The sequence below is a fragment of the Neodiprion lecontei genome, chromosome 1 (genome assembly GCF_021901455.1).
Source record: "Neodiprion lecontei isolate iyNeoLeco1 chromosome 1, iyNeoLeco1.1, whole genome shotgun sequence".
NCBI classification, from domain to species: Eukaryota; Metazoa; Arthropoda; class Insecta; order Hymenoptera; family Diprionidae; genus Neodiprion; species Neodiprion lecontei.
This window is the reverse complement of record NC_060260.1, coordinates 38,729,220-38,752,162: the sequence shown is the minus strand read 5'-3', so window position 1 is coordinate 38,752,162 and position 22,943 is coordinate 38,729,220. Positions and strand designations below refer to the sequence as shown.

The following is a 22,943-nucleotide window of genomic DNA, read 5'->3' as shown; positions in this document are numbered from 1 at the left end:
TCAATTCTGAGACGAAAGATTTTTTGGTCAAAAAAAAAGAAAGGTTAACCCCTTTGTATTTTTGCCACAAATTTTGGCAATTTTGAAAAGTGCTGGAATGGATTCTTTATGGCACTATTCGGACGTAATTTCGCGCAAGGAATCGATTAGACGCAGTCTCAATACGCTGCTAGCAACGGATCAAAAGTTACTGCCAAAAAACCAGAACCTGTGTTTTTGACATTTTTCAGCTGGAGATCTTATCGTTGTCATTCCTCTGCCGTTGGTCCCACGTACGCTCTTTTCGCTGCGTTTTCTGAGTTCCTGGGGGTCCAATTGGTCGGGAAAGGGTCATACCAACCAATTCCGATACGAAAGATTTTTGGGTCAAAAAAAAAGGAAGGTTTTGTATTTTTGGCGAAAATTTTGGCGATTTTGAAAAGTGCTGGAATAAAGTCTTTGTGGCACTATTCCGACGTAATTTTGCGAAAGGAATCGATTAGGCGTAGTCCCAATACGCTGCAAGCAACGGATCAAAAGTTACTGCCAAAAAACCAGAACCTGTGTTTTTGACATTTTTCAGCTGGAGATCTTATCGTTGTCATTCCTCTGCCGTTGGTCCCACGCTCTTTTCGCTGCGTTTTCTGAGTTCCTGGGGGTCGAATTGGTCGGGAAAGGGTCATACAAATCAATTCCGAGACGAAAGATTTTTTGGTCAAAAAAAAAGGAAGGTTAACCCCTTTGTATTTTTGGCGAAAATTTTGGCAATTTTGAAAAGTGCTGGAATGAATTCTTTGTGGCACTATTCGGACGTAATTTCGCGCAAGGAATCGATTGGACGCAGTCTCAATACGCTGCGAGCAACGGATCAAAAGTTACTGCCAAAAAACCAGAACCTGTGTTTTTGACATTTTTCAGCTGGAGATCTTATCGTTGTCATTCCTCTGCCGTTGGTCCCACGCTCTTTTCGCTACGTTTTCTGAGTTCCCGGGGGTCGAATTGGTCGGGAGAGGGTCGTACAAATCAATTCCGAGACGAAAGATTTTTTGGTCAAAAAAAAGGAAGGTTAACCCCTTTGTGTTTTTGGCGAAAATTTTGGCGATTTTGAAAAGTGCTGGAATAAATTCTTTGTGGCACTATTCCGACGTAATTTCGCGCAAGGAATCGATTGGACGCAGTCTCAATACGCTGCCAGCAACGGATCAAAACTTACAGCCAAAAAGAAGAACCTGTGTTTCGGCCTTTTTTTTGTGGTGCTTTTTTCATCGTAACTTCTCTGCAGACGATCCCACGTACTTTTCGCTGCATTTTCTGAGTTCCTGGGGGTCCAATTGGTCGAAAAAGGGTTATACAAATCAATTCCGAGACGAAAGATTTTTTGGTCAGAAAAAAAAGGAAGGTTAACCCCTTCGTATTTTTCGCCAAAATGTTGGCGATTTTGAAAAGTGCTGGAATAAATTCTTTGTGGTACTATTCCGATGTAATTTCGCGCAAGGAATCGATTGGACGCAGTCTCATTACGCTGCGAGCAACGGATCAAAAGTTACTGCCAAAAAGGAGAACCTGTGTTTTGGACTTTTTTTTTGTGGTGCTTTTTTCATCGTAACTTCGCTGTAGATGATCCCACGTACTTTTTGCTGCGTCTTCTGAGTTCCTGAGGGTCCAATTGGTCCGGAAAGGGTTATACAAATCAATTCCGAGACGAAAGATTTTTTGGTCAGAAAAAAAAGGAAGGTTAACCCCTTCGTATTTTTCGCCAAAATTTTGGCGATTTTGAGAAGTGCTGGAATAAATTCTTTGTGGCACTATTTCGACGTAATTTCGCGAAAGGAATTGATTGGTCATAGTCCCAATACGCTGCCAGCAACGGATCAAAAGTTACAGCCAAAAAGGAGAACCTGTGTTTTTGACATTTTTCAGCTGAAGATCTTATCGTTGTCATTCCTCTGCCGTTGGTCCCACGCTCTTTTCGCTGCGTTTTCTGAGTTCCTGGGGGTCCAATTGGTCGGGAAAGGGTCATACAAATCAATTCTGAGACGGAAGATTTTTTGGTCAAAAAAAAAGGAAGGTTAACCCCTTTGTATTTTTGGCGAAAATTTTGGCGATTTTGAAAAGTGCTGGAATAAATTCTTTGTGGCACTATTCCGACGTAATTTTGCGAAAGGAATCGATTGGGCCTAGCCCCAATACGCTGCCAGCAACGGATCAAAAGTTACAGCCAAAAAGGAGAACCTGTGTTTTGGACATTTTTTTTCTGGTGCTTTTTTTATCGTAATTTCTCTGCTGACGGTCCTACGCACTTTTTGCTGCGTTTTCTGAGTTCCTGGCGGTCCAATCGGTCAGGAAAGGGTTATACAAATCAATTCAGAGAGGAAAGATTTTTTGGTCAAAAAAAAGGTAAGTCTTCGTACTAACACTTCGAAGGGCTATCGCTGATGTTAAATCCTCACAAGACCACGTAGTCCTTTTCTTGTGAGGATTCAATAACAGTTGTACTTGCCCAGGAGTAAAAACGCGACCAAGGACATCGTTTGTCTGTTTCTTGGTCTCCCATTTTATTTCTTTTTTCATTCGTTTTAAATCTCGTTGATGTTCAAGTACTGTTCTTTTGAAAATTTTGTTTTCCTGGGTCAGTGTTTTTTTTTCTCCAAATTGTCTCAACTTTTCGAATACATCATCTGTCGCTGGGTTTGGAACAGATATAACACACGTCGATGGACCCCCGGGAACTAGATTATGCAAATCTTGACTTCGATTGGTATCCTGATGTACCCTACAAAGCCAGTTTTATATTTATCATATAAGAAAATGCCTCACTTCCATGTAATCGCATTTAAAAATCTTTACAATTTTTGTTGAACTCTGTAAACTTACAGTGAAATTGATGTTTGATTTGAGGGTGATGGTAGATTAAGTGTCGGCGCAGAATCCTCCTTCAACTTTCGTCCATTTTTGAGTGAATAATTGAGAAGGATGTGTTGCAATGGTTTTTCGAATCAGGCAGCATCAAAGTGTGCAGAGCAAACCCTTGCTGTATAAAGCATATAGTCAGTATGAGAACTGATTATTCTCATTCAGTGTACATCGAAATACAGATAAATCATCGTAAGAAATTAAATTTTGATGAATTGTCACTACCAGAAAATATTATTTTGCAGTTAATACCTATCATGATCAATATTCATGAAAATGAATGGTTTTACCTAAGCTGTAATTGGTATTTTCGTCGGACGTCATCCCACAGGCTGTTGCCCATTTTTTTTTTAAATCATCACTTTTTGGGAAACGAAAATATTTAATATTCTCTGCTGCTTTTTTTCCACTTGTTCTATTACGGCAATTTTTTACATAACAAGATGGCATTTCGTAATAAAATATTGAAGTTTTGTGTCACTTTTGAAAACAATAACAGAGGTTATGTTGTACTGTTTACGTCAGAATACAAATTCGGAATTTTCGTCGTGACGTCATGTGGGGGCTATCACGTGACTTTACTACTGCGCATCTCCGTTTAGAGCACACCTTGTTTTCTTACACCATGGTCGTGGTCACTCCTCCATGGGTCACTCCTCCGTGGATCACTCTCATGTTTTAACGGTGGTGAAACAATGGATTCTACAAATTTCTTGAAATGTGCCGTGGTTTTACAATACCTCAACAATCAAGGATCCTTGTCAAACAAAGTGTCCCACAGTTCGGCGACCCTGCGTATAATTCGCAACGGTACACGACAAATGCTCATGGAAATCCAACCGGACAAGCGTAATGGCCGAGTAGTATTCCCGCTCACAGGCTTTACTGTGTTCAAAAAGTTTATAACCGAAGGCAAGGCGTCAATTAAATTTTTAGAGCAGAATTGCACCCTGTTCATGTCCAATGCTCCGCCAGCACAGCTGATATCATTCCTTAAAATGATATTCGTCAAAATGACTGGTCAACCGGGTAAGAATCCATCTCAAAATCCACTTCGTGACCAGCTCCTGTCCAACAAGCCCCTGCAAGCGGTCCAAGAAATAAGTCCAGCTACATCAGCTGAGGTAAACAAAGCCAAGGAAAAAGCAATTGGAGTTTCCCGGGCCACATTTACTACCCCATCACCTTCCAATGTGAGGAAACGAAAAATTATTGATCACAGCAAGCCGAAAATTCCATTGGCTAAGAAACTCTATAATAATCCAACCGTTTCCAATCTTACTGAGGAGCAAACCGCTGTCTTGAACGCTGCTATTGCTGGGCAAAGTTTATTTTTTACTGGCTCGGCAGGTACCGGGAAATCTTTTCTGCTCAAAAGAATTATCGCTGCCTTGCCACCTGACGTTACTGTCGCCACAGCTAGTACAGGTGTAGCTGCTTGCCACATTGGGGGAATAACGCTGCATCAATTCGCTAGTATTGGTATCGGTTCTGCATCTCTCGAAAAGTGCTATGAGTTAGCATCAAGGCCGACTGCAGCACAGATTTGGCGGAAAACCAAGCACCTCGTTATTGATGAGATATCTATGGTCGATGGAGATTATTTTGACAAAATCGAAGCTGTGGCCCGAAGGATAAGAAAGAATGATAAACCATTCGGGGGTATACAGCTTGTTCTTTGCGGAGATTTCCTGCAGCTTCCTCCGGTTGCTAAACTTACAGATAAGGTGAAGTTCTGCTTCCAAAGCAAGTCTTGGAGAGAGTGTGTTAAACATACTTTTGAACTCCAAAAAGTTCACAGACAAACCGACCCGACTTTTATTAATATTTTGAATAACGTCAGGATAGGAAGAGTCACTGATGAAATCGCCAAAATCCTTGTAGCAACTTCTAGTCAACAGATTGAGAAAGATGGAATTCTGGCTACCAGGCTATGCACACATATCAATGACGCCAATCTGATTAACGAGTCTAAACTGGAACAGCTACATGGAGAATGCAGGACATTCTTAGCTGAGGACTCCGATACATATATGACCAAAACTCTGGATCAGCAGCTACCAGTTGCAAGTAAATTAGACTTGAAAGTCGGGGCCCAAGTTATGCTCTTGAAAAACATCAACATTGCTGATGGTTTAGTAAATGGAGCTAGAGGCGTAGTAATCAAGTTTGCAGAAGATGCCCCGGTAGTTCGTTTTCGATGTGGCAAAGAGTACAGAGCAAAATTAGATAAATGGACGATAAAAACTGCTGCTGGATTAGTTATTACTAGGAAACAAATTCCACTGAAACTTGCCTGGGCATTTTCAATCCATAAAAGTCAAGGGCTTACTTTAGACTGTGTTGAAATGAGCCTTGGACGAGTTTTCGATGCCGGGCAAGCCTATGTAGCGCTGTCTAGGGCCCAAAACCTACAGGCTTTAAGAGTTTTGGATTTTAGTGCTAAGCAAGTATGGGCTAATCCAGTTGTACTTGAATTTTACAAAAAGTTTAGAAGACATTTAAGAGATATGGAAATGATTCCTCTCGGGAAAAAGCCACGCAAAGTGTAATATTTAGTTTAAGGCAAGAATGGTTTGACTGTGGTACAACTACATTTCCTTTATCCAATTTTATTCCGTGATAAGAAATTCCAAGACTTAATATTAAGGGAGTAGAATATTTTTATAATCAAGAAAAACGTTACAGAGGTGCACGGGATGTCTTGTGTATTGCAATTGATCTGAAAAGGGATCCAGTATTTCAGACACTACTACTTAACAGTACATTACTTACTTTTTCATGACTTAGCATTTGTCTATTTGTTTATAAAATGATCAGTTGGTTACTTTTTATTACGCTTTATTTCTATGCCCATATTTTGGATCCCAATAGTAATCGAAACATTTAAAGCAAGTGCAATAAGACTCACTACTGATCGATTGTTCTGATTTATTTCAGTATTATTTCATAGTTATGTGTTTCGTTCAATAGCAAACACACATTCGATTTAAGTTATGTTGATTTTTTAATTCTATATTTATAATGAATGATGATATTTGAAAATTAGGAAGAATCATCTATGTTACTATCACTTTGGGTTGTGTGCACAAAGATTCTGAGAACTAGTTACCAAATGATAACACTATTAAGATAACATGGAGGACTGAAATTGAATTACAGATACTGTTCTTTTGAAATCCAAGATTCGATCTATCTAGAACTTCTTGAGCAAATTGAACTTTGCCGTTTTAAGACAAGTTACTGATGGGAACAAGAACATGTCTCTACCATACTCATATCTGTACCTAATTTACAAATCATAAAATCATATAAAATCAATAATAATAAACGTAGTTGCTATATTAATTGCAGTAAATCAATAAGGCACCATGACAATACCTATTAAAATTTATGTTGTTAATTTTGACCCATGCCAATAACTAACGATAATTAATACGATAACGGTACTAACTTCAACATGGTTAATTAAGGCAGTTGTGGATGATGTTCAGCTATTTTATTACATTCTTCAAAGTATCACAATATTCATAGACTGTATATTAATAACAATATTTTATACCATATTCTTTTTACTTCAATAAAGCATTTGAGTACAATCTCTGTCTTTTTACACTCTTTTGTCATGGACACAAACTTATAATTCTCATTCAGTCCGTTGTATACTTTTTTTCTGTGTCTAACTATATACGGTTACATCAATTTGAGTTTCAGTGTATGAGTTCTGTAATACAAATAGTTATTATCGCAAGATGTCTCCCACTCGTAGTGAATGATTTTTCTTTCGAGATCAGCAACCGTCGACAGTTATTTCAATAGGCGGTATGTACCGCCACGTATGACCAGCATGCATAAGTTCGGAACACAATGTCGGTGTGCTAGGAGTTGACTCGCTGCTACTGCATTGAATGTCTACTTTGTACTGGCCTGCTGTGAAAAATACTACTCGACATTCGTGATGAGCTCGGCCATGTTCCTCGAGCTGTAAAAACGTATTTAGTATTTCTGGAGATTTTTCAGTGAGGAAAACTTACATAAAGATCTTAAATGATACATACCATTGGTAACATTACTTTATTAGCCCCAGCTGTCGACAATCTGGTATCCAATCTATAATTGTTTACGCCATTGTGATGGTCTTGATAGAAATTAATTGAGAGTATTAAATCTCTGAGCGGTCTTTCGAGAGCATTGCACACGCCAATTCCTACACTGATGCATTCGCCTAAACCACACGTTAACTCCTCTTGAGCTTTGACGGCTGAATCATTAATGGTTATTTCTGCAAGATAATGATACAAGTTCTGGTTATTTTCAGTAGAGCTAAAACTATTTTTATATATAATGCAAGGTTCTATTTTTCTAAAGTTTACTCTCTGCTTCTTTTGCATACCCCATTGTAACGGACTCATTCTAACAAGATCTAACATATCTTGAGTCAGTGTAATGCCTGCAAGCGTTGCTTTGCCTGTTGTTTCTGTACCCAGTAATTGCCACTTCAAGTCAACCAGAGAAGCTATATGTTCTGAACAGACTTTTTCGAGCTCCGCATCACTGATTTCCTTTTGCTGTTACAAAAAAGAGAAAAAGATCAATAGATGTTTCGTTTGTTTTGAAAAATAATTGAATCATTTGGAAATATCATAAATTACCGAAGACAGCTTATTCAATGGGCATCGATTTACAGGAACTGGAATACGACAAGGTTCTCGTCCTTCCATATAGATACATTTACTCTGGGTATAATGTAATTCCATTTCATGGTTTGTCATGTTTGTTACATCTAACACAAGATAGAATTGTGTGGGCCTAGAATGAATCAAAGTTTCCTTATTTGTTAGTCATGCTGAATTTTACATATATATATACTCGGAGAGTTGTTTCTAAAACAATGAATGTAGTCAAGGAAGTTAATTATAAGCCAATGTATAAGAGACTCACGTTTCAGCAGGAAGTACATCCCAACTAGTAATCTGCACACTGGGTAGCATTTCAATGGTAACATAGACTGAAGATATCCGACAGTATCCAGCAGTCAGTCCGCCTCCCCCTGAATATTTGATTTTCAACTGACCTTCGATTATATTGGAAGCATGGAGTGGTACGGCTAGTTTGGATAAACGTGTGCTGGCCAGTGATGAATGTCCAGAATGAGAGCTGAGGCCAGATCGAAAAGAAGAAGTTAGTTCCGACTGCCTTTTCGTGTGATGAGAAGGTGAGCTCAATCTGGAAGGTAAAGAACTTGGACCAGATTGCGACATCAAGCTACTCGGCTGACTCAAATAAGCGCCACTGCTCATATCTAAAATCCGAATACAACGAATATATTAAATTACGAAAATACATGTATCCAAGTTGTTTCAAAAACGACTCACCATTTCGAGATACAGGTGATATAAAGTCAGCAACGGCATACAAATAAATAGTGAAACTGGCACTGGTCCCAGGGAGAAGCGGCAGCTGTGTTTTTAAATTTTCTTCACTCCATTTGAAGATTTTACCCTCTGTTAACGTGTCGAGAGCAGATTGCACAGATACTTCTATCATCTCGATAGGAATCACACCTACGTTTGTCAAAGTGACTGTAAATTCTGCGCTGAAATAAAATTCTCGCATTATTATATCTTGTGTCGGGTTGCGATCTGATTTTTGTAAATTATATTATGCCTTGGAATTTTGCTTACCTTTCACCACCATAGAGCGAGATGCTTGCACTAGTAACTATGTTTTCACCAGAGCTGAAACTAGCCGTCTGCGGCAAGCTTGTAGAGACGTCGATTTTCGGCAGGGCAGGCACAACTTCAACAGAATATTGTGGATGAGGCATTCTCTCCATGTGTCTTAATCTGCAATTGGATTTCACGCCTAAAGTATGTGTGCTAAAGCCGAGTATTTCCAGGTCACCAACTTCCTTGGGCGTTCCTGCCAGTGTCACAGCCATTGGGCCAGACTCAGCAGCCAAGGTGATTGTTTCTGGTATCGATTCAAACACTATTCCATTCGTAAGTAGTCGCATATTCGAAACGTGAAGCTCAAACGGTAATGGGTTTATGAGCTGCATAGATACTTCGCAAATATCTCCTTCCACCCAAAGATAGTCTATGAAAGAATATTTCAGCTTTATCATATAGATTAGTGAGTTAAAGCTGGAAATTTTGCAACTTCGATTTGCTGATATATATTAATTCAAAAAACAATGATAAAATTCTCACCCATTTTACTTTTCAAAGTATTTTTCCTTTCCAAAGACCCGAAATTAATAGGAGTAAATAAAAAGGGGCCGTGATCTTCTTTGATTCTCTCTATTTTTTGTGGCTGAAGATGTGGTTGAAGATTCTTCAAAGTGAATGATTTAGTTTTTGGAATGTTTGTTAAGTTAGCTGGCGGTATGACCATCCCTGAATCTAACACCTGCACAGGAAAAATACATGTGACATATCGTAGTAAGTAACAATGCAATCACTTTTATAATGAACACTAATTGTTTTATAACTTAACCATACTTGGCAGTACATGAAAAAGAACAACATACAAGGGGCACTGGTGCACCTTCACATTGCTGCGACACAGCTTGAAGTTGTAAAGCTGATTCCTTGCGTTCTGTAGGGCTCATATGATCATACATAGTCTGGAGCAAGAATGTCATGTGCCGAGTGGCGAGGGCTGGATTACCCATTCGCTTAGCGGCAACGACCAGCTCTTGTATGAGCTGAATTTGTAAAGTAGGCCAACCCCGCAAGCCATCTTGAAAAACCGGAGAATTAGTTAATAGTGAGACGTTTATACTTCCAGTTGTTGGTGGTTCAATTTAGTGAAAAGTTGTTCGCAACCTCACCAGAAGGCATTTCCACTGGATCAAGACTAAGCTTCAGCCCAGGTGCCGCTTGCAACATTAGATTATAACACTGCTGCCAATCAGGATTTGGATTATTTTGAGAAACATGCCTCGTAGCAGCTAGACGTAAACAGAAAGAGGCTTTGCGCGTGAAGCCAAAGGCAGTGAACAGTTCTGACAGTGTAGTGAAACGTTCAATCTGGAACAGAATATTTCCAACGTATTCAGCATTATCTCAAAAACATGCAATGAGTGGAAAACTGAATTTGCTTACTTTTTCATGCTCGCTAATGTTCAAATTGATGAATACAACATTATTGAGAAAAGAAGCTGCCTGCAAAGTGCAGTTTTGTTCTATAGAAATTCTTGTCGCCTTGAAACTTGCTTCCGTCTCAATTACCCCTGCGTTTTTGTGTTTGCTGTAGTGAACTATGGCTTCTCGATATTTTTTTGCAATTTCTTCAGGCGGTAAAATTTGCGGCATCTCAGCCTTGATCGCCTCTATATTAGGAGAAGGTGGCAAAGTATTCAAGGCCTGAGACTCCCTTCTGCAGATGAAAATGGGAATTCTTGATTACCTTGCAGACTTACTTTTCAATTCAACAACTTTTAAAACTTATATTTACCTTTGTTTCCCTGGACTACCTTCCTGCAAGGACGAATTTCTCTGTAAGGGAAGACTCCGACACATATTTGGATATAAGACTAGAACAGAAGCAGCACACAACCCCTCAAATGCAGCGCCGAGCCAGAGCCAATCCTTAACAGCTTGCAGAGTATTAGCAGCAGAATTGTAATGGTATAAAGCATCGGCAGGTAAGCCGGCCTGGAGGCAAAGATCTCCCAAGTGTTTGGTCATTCGTCCGACGCACCTCTTTCTCATGGTACCCGAGTCAAGGTCCAAACCAATGAAATCCTTCTTTTCAAACGGTGCAAGTAGCAAAGGAACACGGTCAACTTTTTCCCTGGATCGTTCAAGTCTTTTAGATTCTAGGATCCAAAAGAGAGAGTTTAGACATTCAGCAATTTGAGCTTCAAGGTCTGGGCAAGTTTCATCTGCGTAGAACAGCGCCCTTGTCTTAAAATTTGAAGGAGTCGTAAATGGTTTCGGTGGTTCATTTAAATTCTCAGATTCAACTGGTCCAAAAAGAATTGCTCTGGAATCGTAGAGGGTCGCGCTATATTTCACTTTCAAAGTTTCATGCAGTCTACAGAGCTCATCGAGCTCTGTCTGGCTGTCATATTTTCCTATAGTAATCAGGCCTAGGAGTCTTCTGTGCGTTTGAAATTCACTCCAATCGTTATTTTCAACTGGATGTTCCCTTACAAATCTGGCAAGAATTTCACGCGTTATACCGGTAGAATCAAGCACTGTAAATCTACTTCCACTCTTTATAATTCTCTCTCCTATTTTTGTTACTGTCTTCTGCTTCGTTTGAGTGCCAATTGGCTTCAATAGCAACAACAGTGCTGCGTGGTCGTGAGCTGTCTGCTCATAGTCGGGCTGAGACATCTTGTTGTCAGGCACCGAACTCGACAGAATTACACTGACTGCAGACCGCATTTATACCAACGCTACCATCAAGCAACAACCAAATGTGACCTGAAGACACAGAAAGTGGATGGTTTATTACATGAATGTTCAAGACTTACATCAATCTTCAAATATCATATTTCTTTGGTTTTGCTAGGTACACATGCACATTTTGGATAACCTTATACGGATTACAGAGAAGTTACTCTTGTTGTGTTTCTTTTCTTTTTCACTCAGTGTATTTCATTCATACTCGTGAAAACGCGAATGGAACATCTACAAGATTGACATAAATTCGACGAGTCAAAATTAGTCAATTCATAATTATTCCGCGCTGCTAATTTATTGCGAGAAGTTTTAACTTCCGAGTTTCTACCTACCTTAGCGGTGATCATTGTACAACGACGTGCAACGAAATTCAATTGATCAGAGCCTTAATTTATGGATCGGGAATTGCCGTTTGACAGCTTTCAACTCAGCTGACAAATAAAAGCTAGGTTAGGTCAGGTTGGGTGATATTAGTCAATAGCCGGTGTGAATTCAGAGTTTATTAGCGTTCTACAATGTTTACGTGATCAATGGATTTTGTATAATCGGACAAAAGGATGTTGTTCTGTCCAGATTTTCATTTCCACATAAATATAGTAATGAGAAATAAATTTATGTCGATGAACCAGATGGAATAGTCAAACTGTCAAGGCAGACTTGTGTCATATATGTACATAATCTTATTTTCACAAATCCGGATTCTATAACGAAGTGATTGTTGCACATACTCTCTAGTGTCAAATACGTACTCTACGGTTGTGTCCAATTGGTCAAATAGTTTGGTTATCTCCCACGAGGGTCGCGTGAGGGACACGATTGTGTTATCATGAGTCTCTCCTCGTCACTTTGTTTGCTTCGTTTAGGCAAAAATATTATAGTTCCGTCACAATATGTCGTGCAGATTAAAGGCTACGCGAAGGCAGATGCCGGTACGTATTAATGCATATCAACTCTCACATCTTTCATTGAAAATAGTTCCTCCGGAATTGTTTAGATTAGGTTAGACTAAGTTATGAGTTACATACGAACGGCATTTCGTGTTGCCAACCGACAGGTGAAAATATATCACGTGTTTGTCCCACAAGAGCGCGTATTTTAAACGTCGAATACTTTTCTCCTACCTTTCGACTGTTATACTTCGATATATCTACTTGATAATGGAAAACCATAGCTCTGCTTCTTTGATGTCAATTAATTGCGCAAGCAGTTAAAGTAAGTGCCATCTTTGTCCTATCTTCATTTCCTGTTTCAGGTGGTATGTTCGGAAAGGGGAAAAAAAAGCTGAAACTAAGTCAGCCGTTGGAGAGGAAGGTACTTCCAGTTGAAACAGATCCTGAAAAATTGGTAAAATTCGTGTGCGGAAGTAATATAATGAAAGAAGGACAGGACATTGAGATTAAGCCAGATTCTGAATATCCCGACTGGCTTTGGGACATACACATAGGCCCACCTCTTAAACTGGAAGAGCTGGATCCAGATACGAAAAAATACTGGAGGCGGGTGAAGAAAGCAGCCATGAGGAGGACCAATTTGATGGCCAAGTTGAAACCCTTCTAATGCTACCTTCGTAGTTTAGATTATACCGATTTCTTATACAATGTAAAAATAGATACTACATTAAGCTCTGTGAATGTTCGTGTACAGTAATAGTCAAAATAAAGATTCATAACTGACTTGAAACTTGTAAACACTCACTCCCCACTTTACGATTTTCAAGTATTATTTTGTACCAAAGTGAATCATTGACATTAGTACAAGTACACGTATGTAAGTGAAATAGGCCGGTCAAATTCTCAACCTTTTTGATTTCACATACTTTTTGTGATTCTCGTGAAAATATCGTAAATTCTGTTTCTGTATTCAAAGATGCGGCTATTTCTAGCGTTCTGTGCACTCTGTTAACCAATGCCAATGATTTTGAAACAGATTGGAGGACATACGTACATCACATACGTATGCGTACTAAATCTGGCTAAGTTGATGGTTTAATTATACAATGTGTTGAAATGAACACGTGATAATTAATCTGGAACCACAAATCGTACACCTATTTACAATCAGTGGAAAGAAGTGCTTAACCCAATAAACTAAAACGAATTGAATAGAATTGAGTACGTCCAAAAACGGAATCAAGTCGAATTAAAGCGAATTGGAAAAACGTGTGGAGATTCTTTTGAATTTGTTTTTATTTGTTTCAACTCGTGTCAATTCCATTTTTATCGCACTGGATTCGATTTGGGTTACTTAGAATGAAGTAGGAAGGGTACTTAGACCAAGAAGCTCTCCTGAATTCTAAAGCAATCGGTTTTCGCTCGTTCAGTAAGCTCAAAATAATTATTAGTTATGATCTTTTCACGCCTGCAGAAACCATGACGAAAGAACAAATTCTGTAAGCGATTGTAACGGGAACATGATATCGAAGATGTACATACTAGTACATATACATGTTACCTGCATGCAAGTCGTCGCGATTGCATGGTATGATGATGCTAAGTCGTTCTCAGGCAGCAGCACGAATGACCACTAAAAAATCACAGTTACAGATTTTTTTTGAGCATTTTTACTCTTACAATAAAATACATGCTGAAAATGAGTCCAAAGTACATGTATTTTAAATGGGCAAATCCACCCCGTTGTCGGCACGGGTGGGGGTTGATGTAAAAATTTGAAAAAATTAGACAGTTGTTTTTGAATTGTTTGAAAAAGATTTGGGGCGATGCATTGAAAAATTCGCCAACACCCTGAATGTGGGAAAGCCTAAAACATGACATACAAATTTCGGAAATTCCAGTCTTGTTACGTTGAAGATGTTTAGATTAAATGACATGTCTCGATAAAGCGTTAAGCGTATCTGTTTCGCTTTACCGTCAATCAAAAATCATTGCTGTTACCGATAATCAATTTATGAATTTGTAGAATTATGGAATGGAATTAGCGCATATTTATACTACACGCTGCCTTTTACAACAAATTATCCAAATTTTAGCCGCGAACAAGAAATTTGCACCGATTTTTTGTCGGCATCGGCTATTACGTTAGTACTCGGAATAATTTGTAACGTATCATTTATGTAGAAAATAAATAATAAAGGACCAAGTATAGTTCCTTGAGGGAAGCCGGTTGTTACAATGCCCACTTTACTTGGTATATCATTTGTTCTGACGATTTGCTCGCGATTAGATAAGTAACTATGAACGAGGGTATTGGCAGTTCCTATAATTCCGTACAATTCAAGTTTTGCAAGAATTAGGTATTTGATGATTAATCGTATCAAATGCTTTTGCTAAGTCCAGGAATGCAGCTATTGTGGGTTTAGAGTCGTTGATGTTAAATTTTCATACAGTTATAGTTTGAATTCCTGATATCGCCTGAAATTGTGCGATCTAAATTTTTATTTGCACAGATACCGAGCGGAAAATCATAGCATTCTGTACACAGCTGTAGATGAGCTGCCTTGTCGTATTACCTAATGCCAAAACTGGTGAACTCGATTGTGAGTCCCTGCCTAATCTCTGGTTGTTACAGACTTATTAGAATGATACATTACGTGTGTAATATGAAAAATGGAAGAAATTGCATTCCTGAAAGAGAAATGATTTTATGATAAGAATATTCAAAGGTACCTTGTGCCGGAGAATTTGAGCATCTACAACAGTCAATTAGATTAACACTAATGTAAGATTTCGTATTACCAGCTAACCCTACAAAAGAAATCCGACAGGATTTTGTGACCGACTTGTATCCGACATTTTTAGCGGATCTGTGTCGAATCCGACAGAGATCTGCCGGATTTTTTATGTAGGCGAGGTTCATCGGGACGCGGGAATAGAAACCGGACACGTTCCGAAATAAAATTTTGGTCATCAAGCCGCCAACCGAGTTCATTTACGACAGAGCCCAATAGGATCCGTTTCCATTTTCTATCCCTGTCTCTCGCCTGGAGGATAACTTCGGATTTTGTGTCGGACCTGTGTCGAATCCGACAGAAGTCTGTCGGATTTTTTATGTAGGGAATTGAAGTTGAAATGAACGCGTGGTCGTTCACCCAGAAACCGGATCGTATATTTATCAACAATAAGAAAAAAAAGAGTGCTTAATAAAGTAAGAAGCTTATACTGAACCGGAAACGTTTCTCAAATCTTGAAGCACGTGGCTTCTGGTTGTTCAGTCAGCTGAACGAAATGATTCGTTCTGCGCGTGCAAAAGTCTAATGTTTGTACGGTAATTTCGGTAATTAATAAATCTCTTAACGACCATCCTTTTTTGTGGCTTCCGTTAAAGTATGAAGCGGAATTGGGAGTTATACAAAGTATGCGATCTTTCAGTTGAAAAACTCCGCAATTTTTTGTCAAACATTCGTTCGAATCTCTCAGAGGAATTATTCACGTCAAGGCTTAGCACATGCTGGAACATGAAAATCAATTAATGGAAATGGGTGCTAATTTGGTACCACTATAATTTAGTTGTATAGTTTTATTAATCCATCTATTGTAGACCGATTATATACCAAAATTGCTAAGGAGGGTTGGAACGAAAAATTCAAGTGAAATGAAAAAAATGAATATTATTCTTTAGTGAATTTATAAAGACCCGTATTTTCGTAATTTGCTCCGATAAATTTTGGTTCGCACGGAGGATTATTACTATTTTCTTCACTGAATCCCGTTATTACGACTTTTGCCAATGCATTTATTTCAAAAAATGGTACAACTTTTGAACGAATAGATTTCGGATATTTTTTTCCAAAATGTAAGACTATTCGAAGTTCTTCAATACAAGGTGGAATAAAGCAATGAAATACAAGCACGATTTTCGGCAGTTCCGTATTTTCTCATTCATTTGTCAATGTTTATTACGATAGTTTCCGAAAAGTAATAAGTTTTCGTGCAAGTATCATTAGTATCCGGATTCTTTTGAAGAAGTTACCAATTTTTCAACATCACAAGTATTTGTTAGTATCAAGTAATTGAGATCTGGTGAAAAAACTTTTTTCCAATGATACGAAAGCAACAATTATAGACAAAAACATGTTCGACAGCAAGAAAAATCTTTCTGCGAAAATTCGTTATACAACTGGAAAAAGTTAAAGCCAGATACTATTGATATGCAGATGTTTATGAAGGAAGTTGAAATTCACTTTCAAAGTGAATACAGCGTTGCAAAAATTAGAAAGAAATCACGATTCAAAGAAGCATTCATAAACAATAACTTAGGTAGTGATCCTTGCTATGCAATCGCTGCAATATGAGAAACAAATTCGTGTTTTGATGTGGTTATTTCATACTCCTAAGCAATTGTGAATCAAAACATATTCAGACATTTTTTTCACAGCCTCCTGTTTATCAATTTGTTTTTCATTGCATGTTTCATCAACTTGGCAGTCGCATATTCCTCCAATTATTCACAGACGGATAACCAATCTTTCGAAATAGAAACACTTTTTTGGTCGAGCAACATATTTTTGTGGGTAATTATCACACTCGTATGATTGGTGGAAGATTCTGGCAACAGACATAAGCAGTTACGTGGTAAGAGTGGAAATTTGTAACTTCTTCAAATAAGCTTGGTCGCTAATGAAACTTGCACGATATGGTAATACTTTTGGAGGACTACATCAGATGAAGATTGCATAAAAACGCAAAATGTACGAACGTCAAAAATTGTGCTTGCAACTCTTTCCTCAATTTTACATTGTGTTAAATAATTTCGACAATTTTGGATCCATCTGCTTAAACTTCGGGACGTTCGTAATTCAGACTTATGATTCTCCGTTATCTGCGTTATTTAAAATGTAGGTACAAAATTGTGTCATGGTGAATTTTGATTTTTCAATGCAATAAATTAATTTCTGCGGTTCCATACGTGAATAAAAGGCGTTTGAAATATCGGAACAAAAAACTTTATTTCCAAAGCAAGAAATGGTTTTTTCCACTTGGATGTTTTTCTTCTGTAGACCAGACTGTGTACTTATAATTTATTAAAATGTTATTTGCATAATTGAGACTAGATAGACTCAAGTTTGACACGTAGGCGGAAGTATGCCGTGTGGAAAAAGCACTAATAAGGATTCGCCTACTGGATCCAGTTGGTCAAATATTATGTAACATCTATTACACGAGAAAAATGGAAACACTAATCGGCACGTGGCTCAAAATTGTGGAAAAATTGTAATTGAATATCTTGCGACAGAATATTTGAGGCATAGGGAGCCTGGCAGCCTAGCTCTGAATCTATTTTTCTACGGCGAAAAAGTTATGCAAGTAATTTTTTAGAACGAGAATGGAGCTTAAATTCCTTTCTTTTCTTTTAAATTGTGTTGAATAACTTGGAAATGTGGATCGATCTGCCTTAATTTCGAATCGCCCGGAAGTTCTCTTTAATGCAGATGTAGATACAAAATTGTGTCACCGCAAGTTTTCATTTCTCAACGCATCAAAGTAATTTTTACAGTACAATACTCGAATGATGGAACATTTCGTCAATAGCGATTGGGACGTCATCGTTTGGAATATTGAAACGAAGGAGGTTCCTTTCCGAAACACTAAATGATTTTTTTCAATCAGATGTTTTTATCCGTAGAACAGACTGTGTACTTATGGCACTGGGTATTCATTTAGATGTTACTTTCATAATTGGGACTAGATTTACTCAAGTTTTACGTGTTGTCGCGAGTAAGGGAACCCGTGGCGGAACCGGGCACTTGATGTTTGAAGCTATTTATGAGATGGTTACTGACATCGAAAAGAATGGAATTTTGCGTAGTTATTAGCAGGAACTTTGAATATACCGTCAATGAATAAAAGGACGTTTGCCCCGTATACTGTTTGTTATTTATTGCAAGAGGCGCAGATATGGTAAATTCCCACTCGACATCTTCGCTGTCCAAACCCGTTCACGAGTTATGGGACTGCCTTTGGCGGCCGAAACCAGAAATCCGGCGTTGATCAGACCTCGAATATACCCTGGCAAAAATTGTTTATCCGCCGAGGCACGAAAGTGTCCCAAAATACGTCGGAAACGACTACGACCAGCGTTTTCTACGCTATTTGGAACACTTTATTAGTTTTTCGTGGAAAATATTCGCCAGACTAGCCAGGTTAGTTGTGGAAAAAAAAAAAAAGGTACGGTTGCAATAATTTGTCGAAATAATGATGTGATAAGATTGTTGAGACCCTGTATATTGATTATATCGATTGGTTGAAATTAATTCGAATAGATACGAAATCTCATTTATCTTAAAACAACGTTTATGTGTTTCTGACGAGTTTGGTGCGTGAATCCAGGAACCGTTCAGAACGGACTTGTGACGTAAGAGTGAAAATTAAAGAATGGATGTTCACATTGCCTAATAACCAACAAATAAGGTTAGTGACAGTTCCGATAGATGGAGGCGTATTAATTAGCAGGTAAGGGGGGTACCCCCACGGGTACCCCGTTCTGCTCCGCGATCCCGTTCTGCCCCGAGTTCCACTATATAAGTCGATTAGACACCTGAAATCTGCACAAGTTCACCGAAGTACGCAACTTGATACCTTATTGACGCTGAAGTGAACATCGTCGAATCGGTTACAGGAAAGGTGAGCGCTATATTCAGTTAAATACAATTCTGAGTTACTGTGAACCAATTATCAAGTCCGAATTCCATTGCAACCATTAACATTACTTTACAAAATTGCAATCAATGATCTATATTGGTATTTACGTGTATTACAGTTATTTTGACTTCATCATATCGATGGTCTACACGTATAGATATTACAATTCTTGTGATGAATAATTTTCTTTGTTTCCACGTTCATGCAAACTTGTTTTGTAATTTGGAATAAGCTCGTAATAATAATCCATGTTTCAACATTTTCGTAATCGTGATTCCACTCCTCCTCTAGTTGTTTGATCTGAACGCTCTTAAAACGGAATCCAGGGTTGCTGAAATTTACAAATTTTTATGTACCCGCAAAGCTTACGGATATTATTTAAGATTGCTTAAACGAAGTTTTTGTATCCACAGATGCGGGTGTTCGTCACATTTTGTACGCTATGGCTGAGCTGCCTTGCCTTGGCCGATGCCAGCGATTGTAAGTCCATGCCTCGAAATGCATAATCTTTGATCGAATTGAACTAATTTTTGTTCATATATTTTTTAAAAAGTCAAAGAACGAATAATTTTTATTAAAATTTAGTAACTGCAATTAACTATACATAAATTCTTGGATTTTACAAGCATGAAAAGTTAGTTGATAAAGAATTTTCTATCACAGTTAACAAAATGGTTGGTTACTTTGGAAGCTGGTCAAACTATCGAACTGGTTTAGGAGCATTCGAAATATCGGATATAGACCCAACAATGTTCACCCACTTGATGTACGCGTTCGTTGGCATCACTCCGGATGGCGACGTCCAGGTGTTGGACGAGTACAGAGACCTCTCCACAGACGGAGGATTGGGTGGGTTCGCAGAATTCAACGCCCTTCGGGATCAGAACGCCGAATTGAAAACCCTAGTGTCAATTGGTGGATGGAACCAGGGTGCCCTGAACTTTTCCACCGTGGTTAGCAACTCCACACTGCGGTCAACGTTCGTAAAGAACGCACTCGAATTCGTGCTCAATTACAATTTTAGCGGTCTTGACGTCGCCTGGGAGTATCCGGCCCAACGTGGCGGTGCCGACACGGATGTCGAGAACTTCGTCCTTCTCCTTGAAGAACTTCGCGAGTGTTTCGACGAGGAGGATTTACTCTTGACCGTGGCAGCAGGGGCTTCCCAAAGAACCGTAGACTCGTCGTACAATGTTTCAGGAATTTCCGCCGCAGTTGACATGATCACTCTAATGGAATACGATTTCCATGGGCCCTGGAACAACTTCACAGGCCCCAACGCACCTCTTTATGTCGGGACATGGGAAACAACGGATTACGAGCAAATTTTCAACATCGTGAGTATAAATTATGATGTGCAACGTTCAAATATACAGAATTTGTAACTTCGTTAGTACAGTCGACCGATTCGAGGAGTTCGATGAACCAATTATTTCTTGTGACCTTAGAACGCGTCCGTGCATTATTGGCTGGAACAGGGAGCATCGGCTGAAAAGCTTCTCCTTGGCACTGCGTTTTATGGAAGAACGTTCACTCTTGCGAACTCCTCCGAAACGACGCCTGGATCACCGGCTACCGGTGTTGGTGAGGCGGGTACGTACACTCAGGAAAGCGGAGTGTTGTCTTACTATGAAATTCTCGGGAAGTACTCGGAAGAAAACTGGACTATCGTTTTTGACGACAACCAACAAGTGCCGTATTCCTACCAAGGTCTCCAGTGGATCAGCCACGACAATCCGAGGTAAATAATGTGTCCATAAGTATCCGTGGCTGTATCGCGCCGAGAACCGAGTATACGAAACAATTCAATGGCGGTATGAAATTTGTTGTTTGCTGATCGGATTTCAGAGAATGGGATGACTCTGAGACGAATCGTGCCGTTCGGCACAAATCGGGCCCATTTCTCGTTACTATTGAATCGCTGGCATTACCTTAATAATGAATCCTACTCCGTAGTCGTGAACGCGATTGTTATATCGCTTTATAAATGACTGGAATGAGAATAAATTACTCATTGTCAGTATCAGGTGATTTGTAAATCGAAATTGTAACGACTCGGTAAAACGACTATACTGCGTAACAATGAGGTGTAGGCAAGGCAGCAAGATTGAGATGCTCTTTTCAACCCTACCGAAACAGGCCCTAATTAGGAGATCAATGACGAAAACGAAACCAACTTAATCTCCAATAAATTATGCCCCTGCAGGAGTCTGGATGTAAAGGCTGTCTACGCAGAGGCGATGGGATTAGGAGGTTGCTCGATTTGGGCAATCGACTTCGATGACTTCCGCGGCCTTTACGGGGAAAAGTACCCTTTACTGAATACCCTGTATGCAAGAATGAATGGCACCAGCACAAGCACCACTAGCGCCAGCACCACTACCACCAGCACCATCAGTTCCAACACCACTAGCTCCAGCACCAATAGCTCCACCATCTCCTGGTAGACCGAGGGGGTTTAGTGCTCAGGCAGTTCAAGCAGCTCCAGCTACTCTGGCAGCTCCAGTAGCTCCAGCAGTAGCTCAGGCTAGAACAGTTATGGATTGAGATATTTCACTGACATGTACTATTTCAAAATCAGTATGCAATTATACAAATATATAAAGACGGAATATCTTTGAAACATGAAGCGTTCAAAATCATTCTATGACCTATTCTTATCCAATTGCCGTTTCGCAAAACAACGTTTGCTACTAACTGTAGTTGTAGCCTTTTGCCTCTTAGGGACTAATGCGCGATGTTTGTCATGTCGCAATATCTGGCAGTTTTACGAACAAAATTTTTCTTCGTGAACAATTCATGTCCTATCAAATGCCGTAGTACAAACGCTGCTCAGTCAGAAAAACAAAATAAAATCAACAATTTTGAACTCAATAGCTTTTAAATCAAATACAAGTGGTTCGGCCAAAGGCTCTGCGTTTTTGCCCAACCTGTAAAATACATGCATTGTCCATTTATGTGCGTACTTGACAAATTGGGTAATAATAACGCATATCCTAGAATTAAATTGCAGGAGAGATGTATGCCAAACTTTTTTCATGGCCCGTTATCTGGACGTGTACGTACATGACATGTGTAAAACCATATATCAGTATCAGAAAATTGTACTTCAAAATTTGACGATTTATCTCAAAATATGTGAGAATTACCGTCTGTCAGTTTCAAACTGGAAGTGGGAACAGGTTGAAAAGTTAATTGGAACGTCATCTCGAGAAGAGCAGTACACTGTGTAAGTTTCAATCAAATCAATTCAACGGTTCGAGTGGTTCGACCGAATTGTCGTCTACAACAAACTGATATACCGACCATTACGTGATTGAAGAGCGTGAGAAAATTCAAGCGAAAAAAAAATCAAAAATGAGTTACCCGAATTTGGGTCCGGCGTAAGATCAATTCTGCTCCAAGAGTAACCCGATCGGTTTACCGATTAACCAGACAAACAGACCAGATTATTTAAACAGGATGGTGTAGGGCGTTATATTGTTACTTCCAAACGAGGCGTTAGTAATGACCCGCAAAACATATTCTCCTATATTATACCAAGGTGTCAAATACTGCGAGTGGTGATTGGCGTGTGACGCACATCGTAAATGTCGTTATACCATTTGTCGTCAACTTTGCACGTTTTTACCGCCTTGGTCACTCCTAATCAGGCAGGTATACCTCGATAACGGGTGTACCGGATGAATGGGTGTGGTAACACTATGTCATGTGTCATCGTTCGAAATTAACTGATTGTAAGTTAGTCGAAGAAAGTGACTGATCGATCACCTATCAGAGCTTTGCTGTGCATTGATATTGATAACCAGTCAGCGTATACGCACCCTATTGCAAATGTTTCTGTATTCAAAGATGCGGCTATTTCTAGCGTTCTGTGCACTCTGTTAACCAATGCCAATGATTTCGAAACAGATTGGAGGACATACTTGACGTACGTATGCGTACAAAATCTGGCTAAGTTGACGGTTTAATTATACAATGTGTTGAAATGAACACGTGATGATTAATCTGGAACGACAAATTGTACACCTATTTCCAA

General features: G+C 39.1%; 4 protein-coding genes across 5 annotated transcripts; 3 read left to right on the top strand and 1 right to left on the bottom strand.

Annotated features, from left to right (window-relative positions):
• The first annotated feature begins 3,328 nt into the window (after positions 1–3,328).
• On the top strand, positions 3,329–5,668 carry LOC107227808 (ATP-dependent DNA helicase PIF1). Its single transcript, XM_015669058.2, has one exon. The coding sequence runs from the start codon at positions 3,588–3,590 to the stop codon at positions 5,442–5,444; it is 1,857 nt and encodes a 618-aa protein (XP_015524544.1). The 5' UTR covers positions 3,329–3,587; the 3' UTR covers positions 5,445–5,668.
• Positions 5,669–6,372: 704 nt separating this feature from the next.
• On the bottom strand, positions 6,373–11,947 carry LOC107227807 (protein brunelleschi). The gene is made up of 13 exons (XM_015669056.2): positions 11,642–11,947; positions 10,354–11,330; positions 10,002–10,275; positions 9,728–9,926; positions 9,425–9,636; positions 9,105–9,303; positions 8,577–8,991; positions 8,268–8,488; positions 7,834–8,194; positions 7,545–7,701; positions 7,286–7,460; positions 6,951–7,174; positions 6,373–6,874 (listed from the first exon to the last, which is right to left on the bottom strand). Exons 2-13 carry the CDS (start codon positions 11,289–11,291, stop codon positions 6,683–6,685), a joined length of 3,567 nt encoding a protein of 1,188 aa, XP_015524542.1. The 5' UTR covers positions 11,292–11,330; positions 11,642–11,947; the 3' UTR covers positions 6,373–6,682.
• Positions 11,948–12,077: 130 nt separating this feature from the next.
• LOC107227806 (39S ribosomal protein L54, mitochondrial) lies at positions 12,078–12,982 on the top strand. Its single transcript, XM_015669055.2, has 2 exons — positions 12,078–12,238; positions 12,562–12,982. Exons 1-2 carry the CDS (start codon positions 12,136–12,138, stop codon positions 12,864–12,866), a joined length of 408 nt encoding a protein of 135 aa, XP_015524541.1. The 5' UTR covers positions 12,078–12,135; the 3' UTR covers positions 12,867–12,982.
• A 5,807-nt stretch (positions 12,983–18,789) lies between these two features.
• LOC107227805 (acidic mammalian chitinase-like) lies at positions 18,790–21,527 on the top strand. 2 transcript variants are annotated; one of them, XM_046742384.1, is made up of 6 exons: positions 18,790–18,886; positions 19,318–19,384; positions 19,568–20,241; positions 20,353–20,645; positions 21,111–21,259; positions 21,305–21,527. In XM_046742384.1, the coding sequence occupies exons 2-6, from the start codon at positions 19,318–19,320 to the stop codon at positions 21,349–21,351; spliced, it is 1,230 nt and encodes a 409-aa protein (XP_046598340.1). In that variant the 5' UTR covers positions 18,790–18,886; the 3' UTR covers positions 21,352–21,527. The 2 variants fall into 2 exon arrangements, with proteins under 2 accessions (XP_046598340.1, XP_046598335.1); XM_046742379.1 differs by having other exon boundaries at positions 21,111–21,527.
• The last annotated feature ends 1,416 nt before the right edge of the window (positions 21,528–22,943 follow it).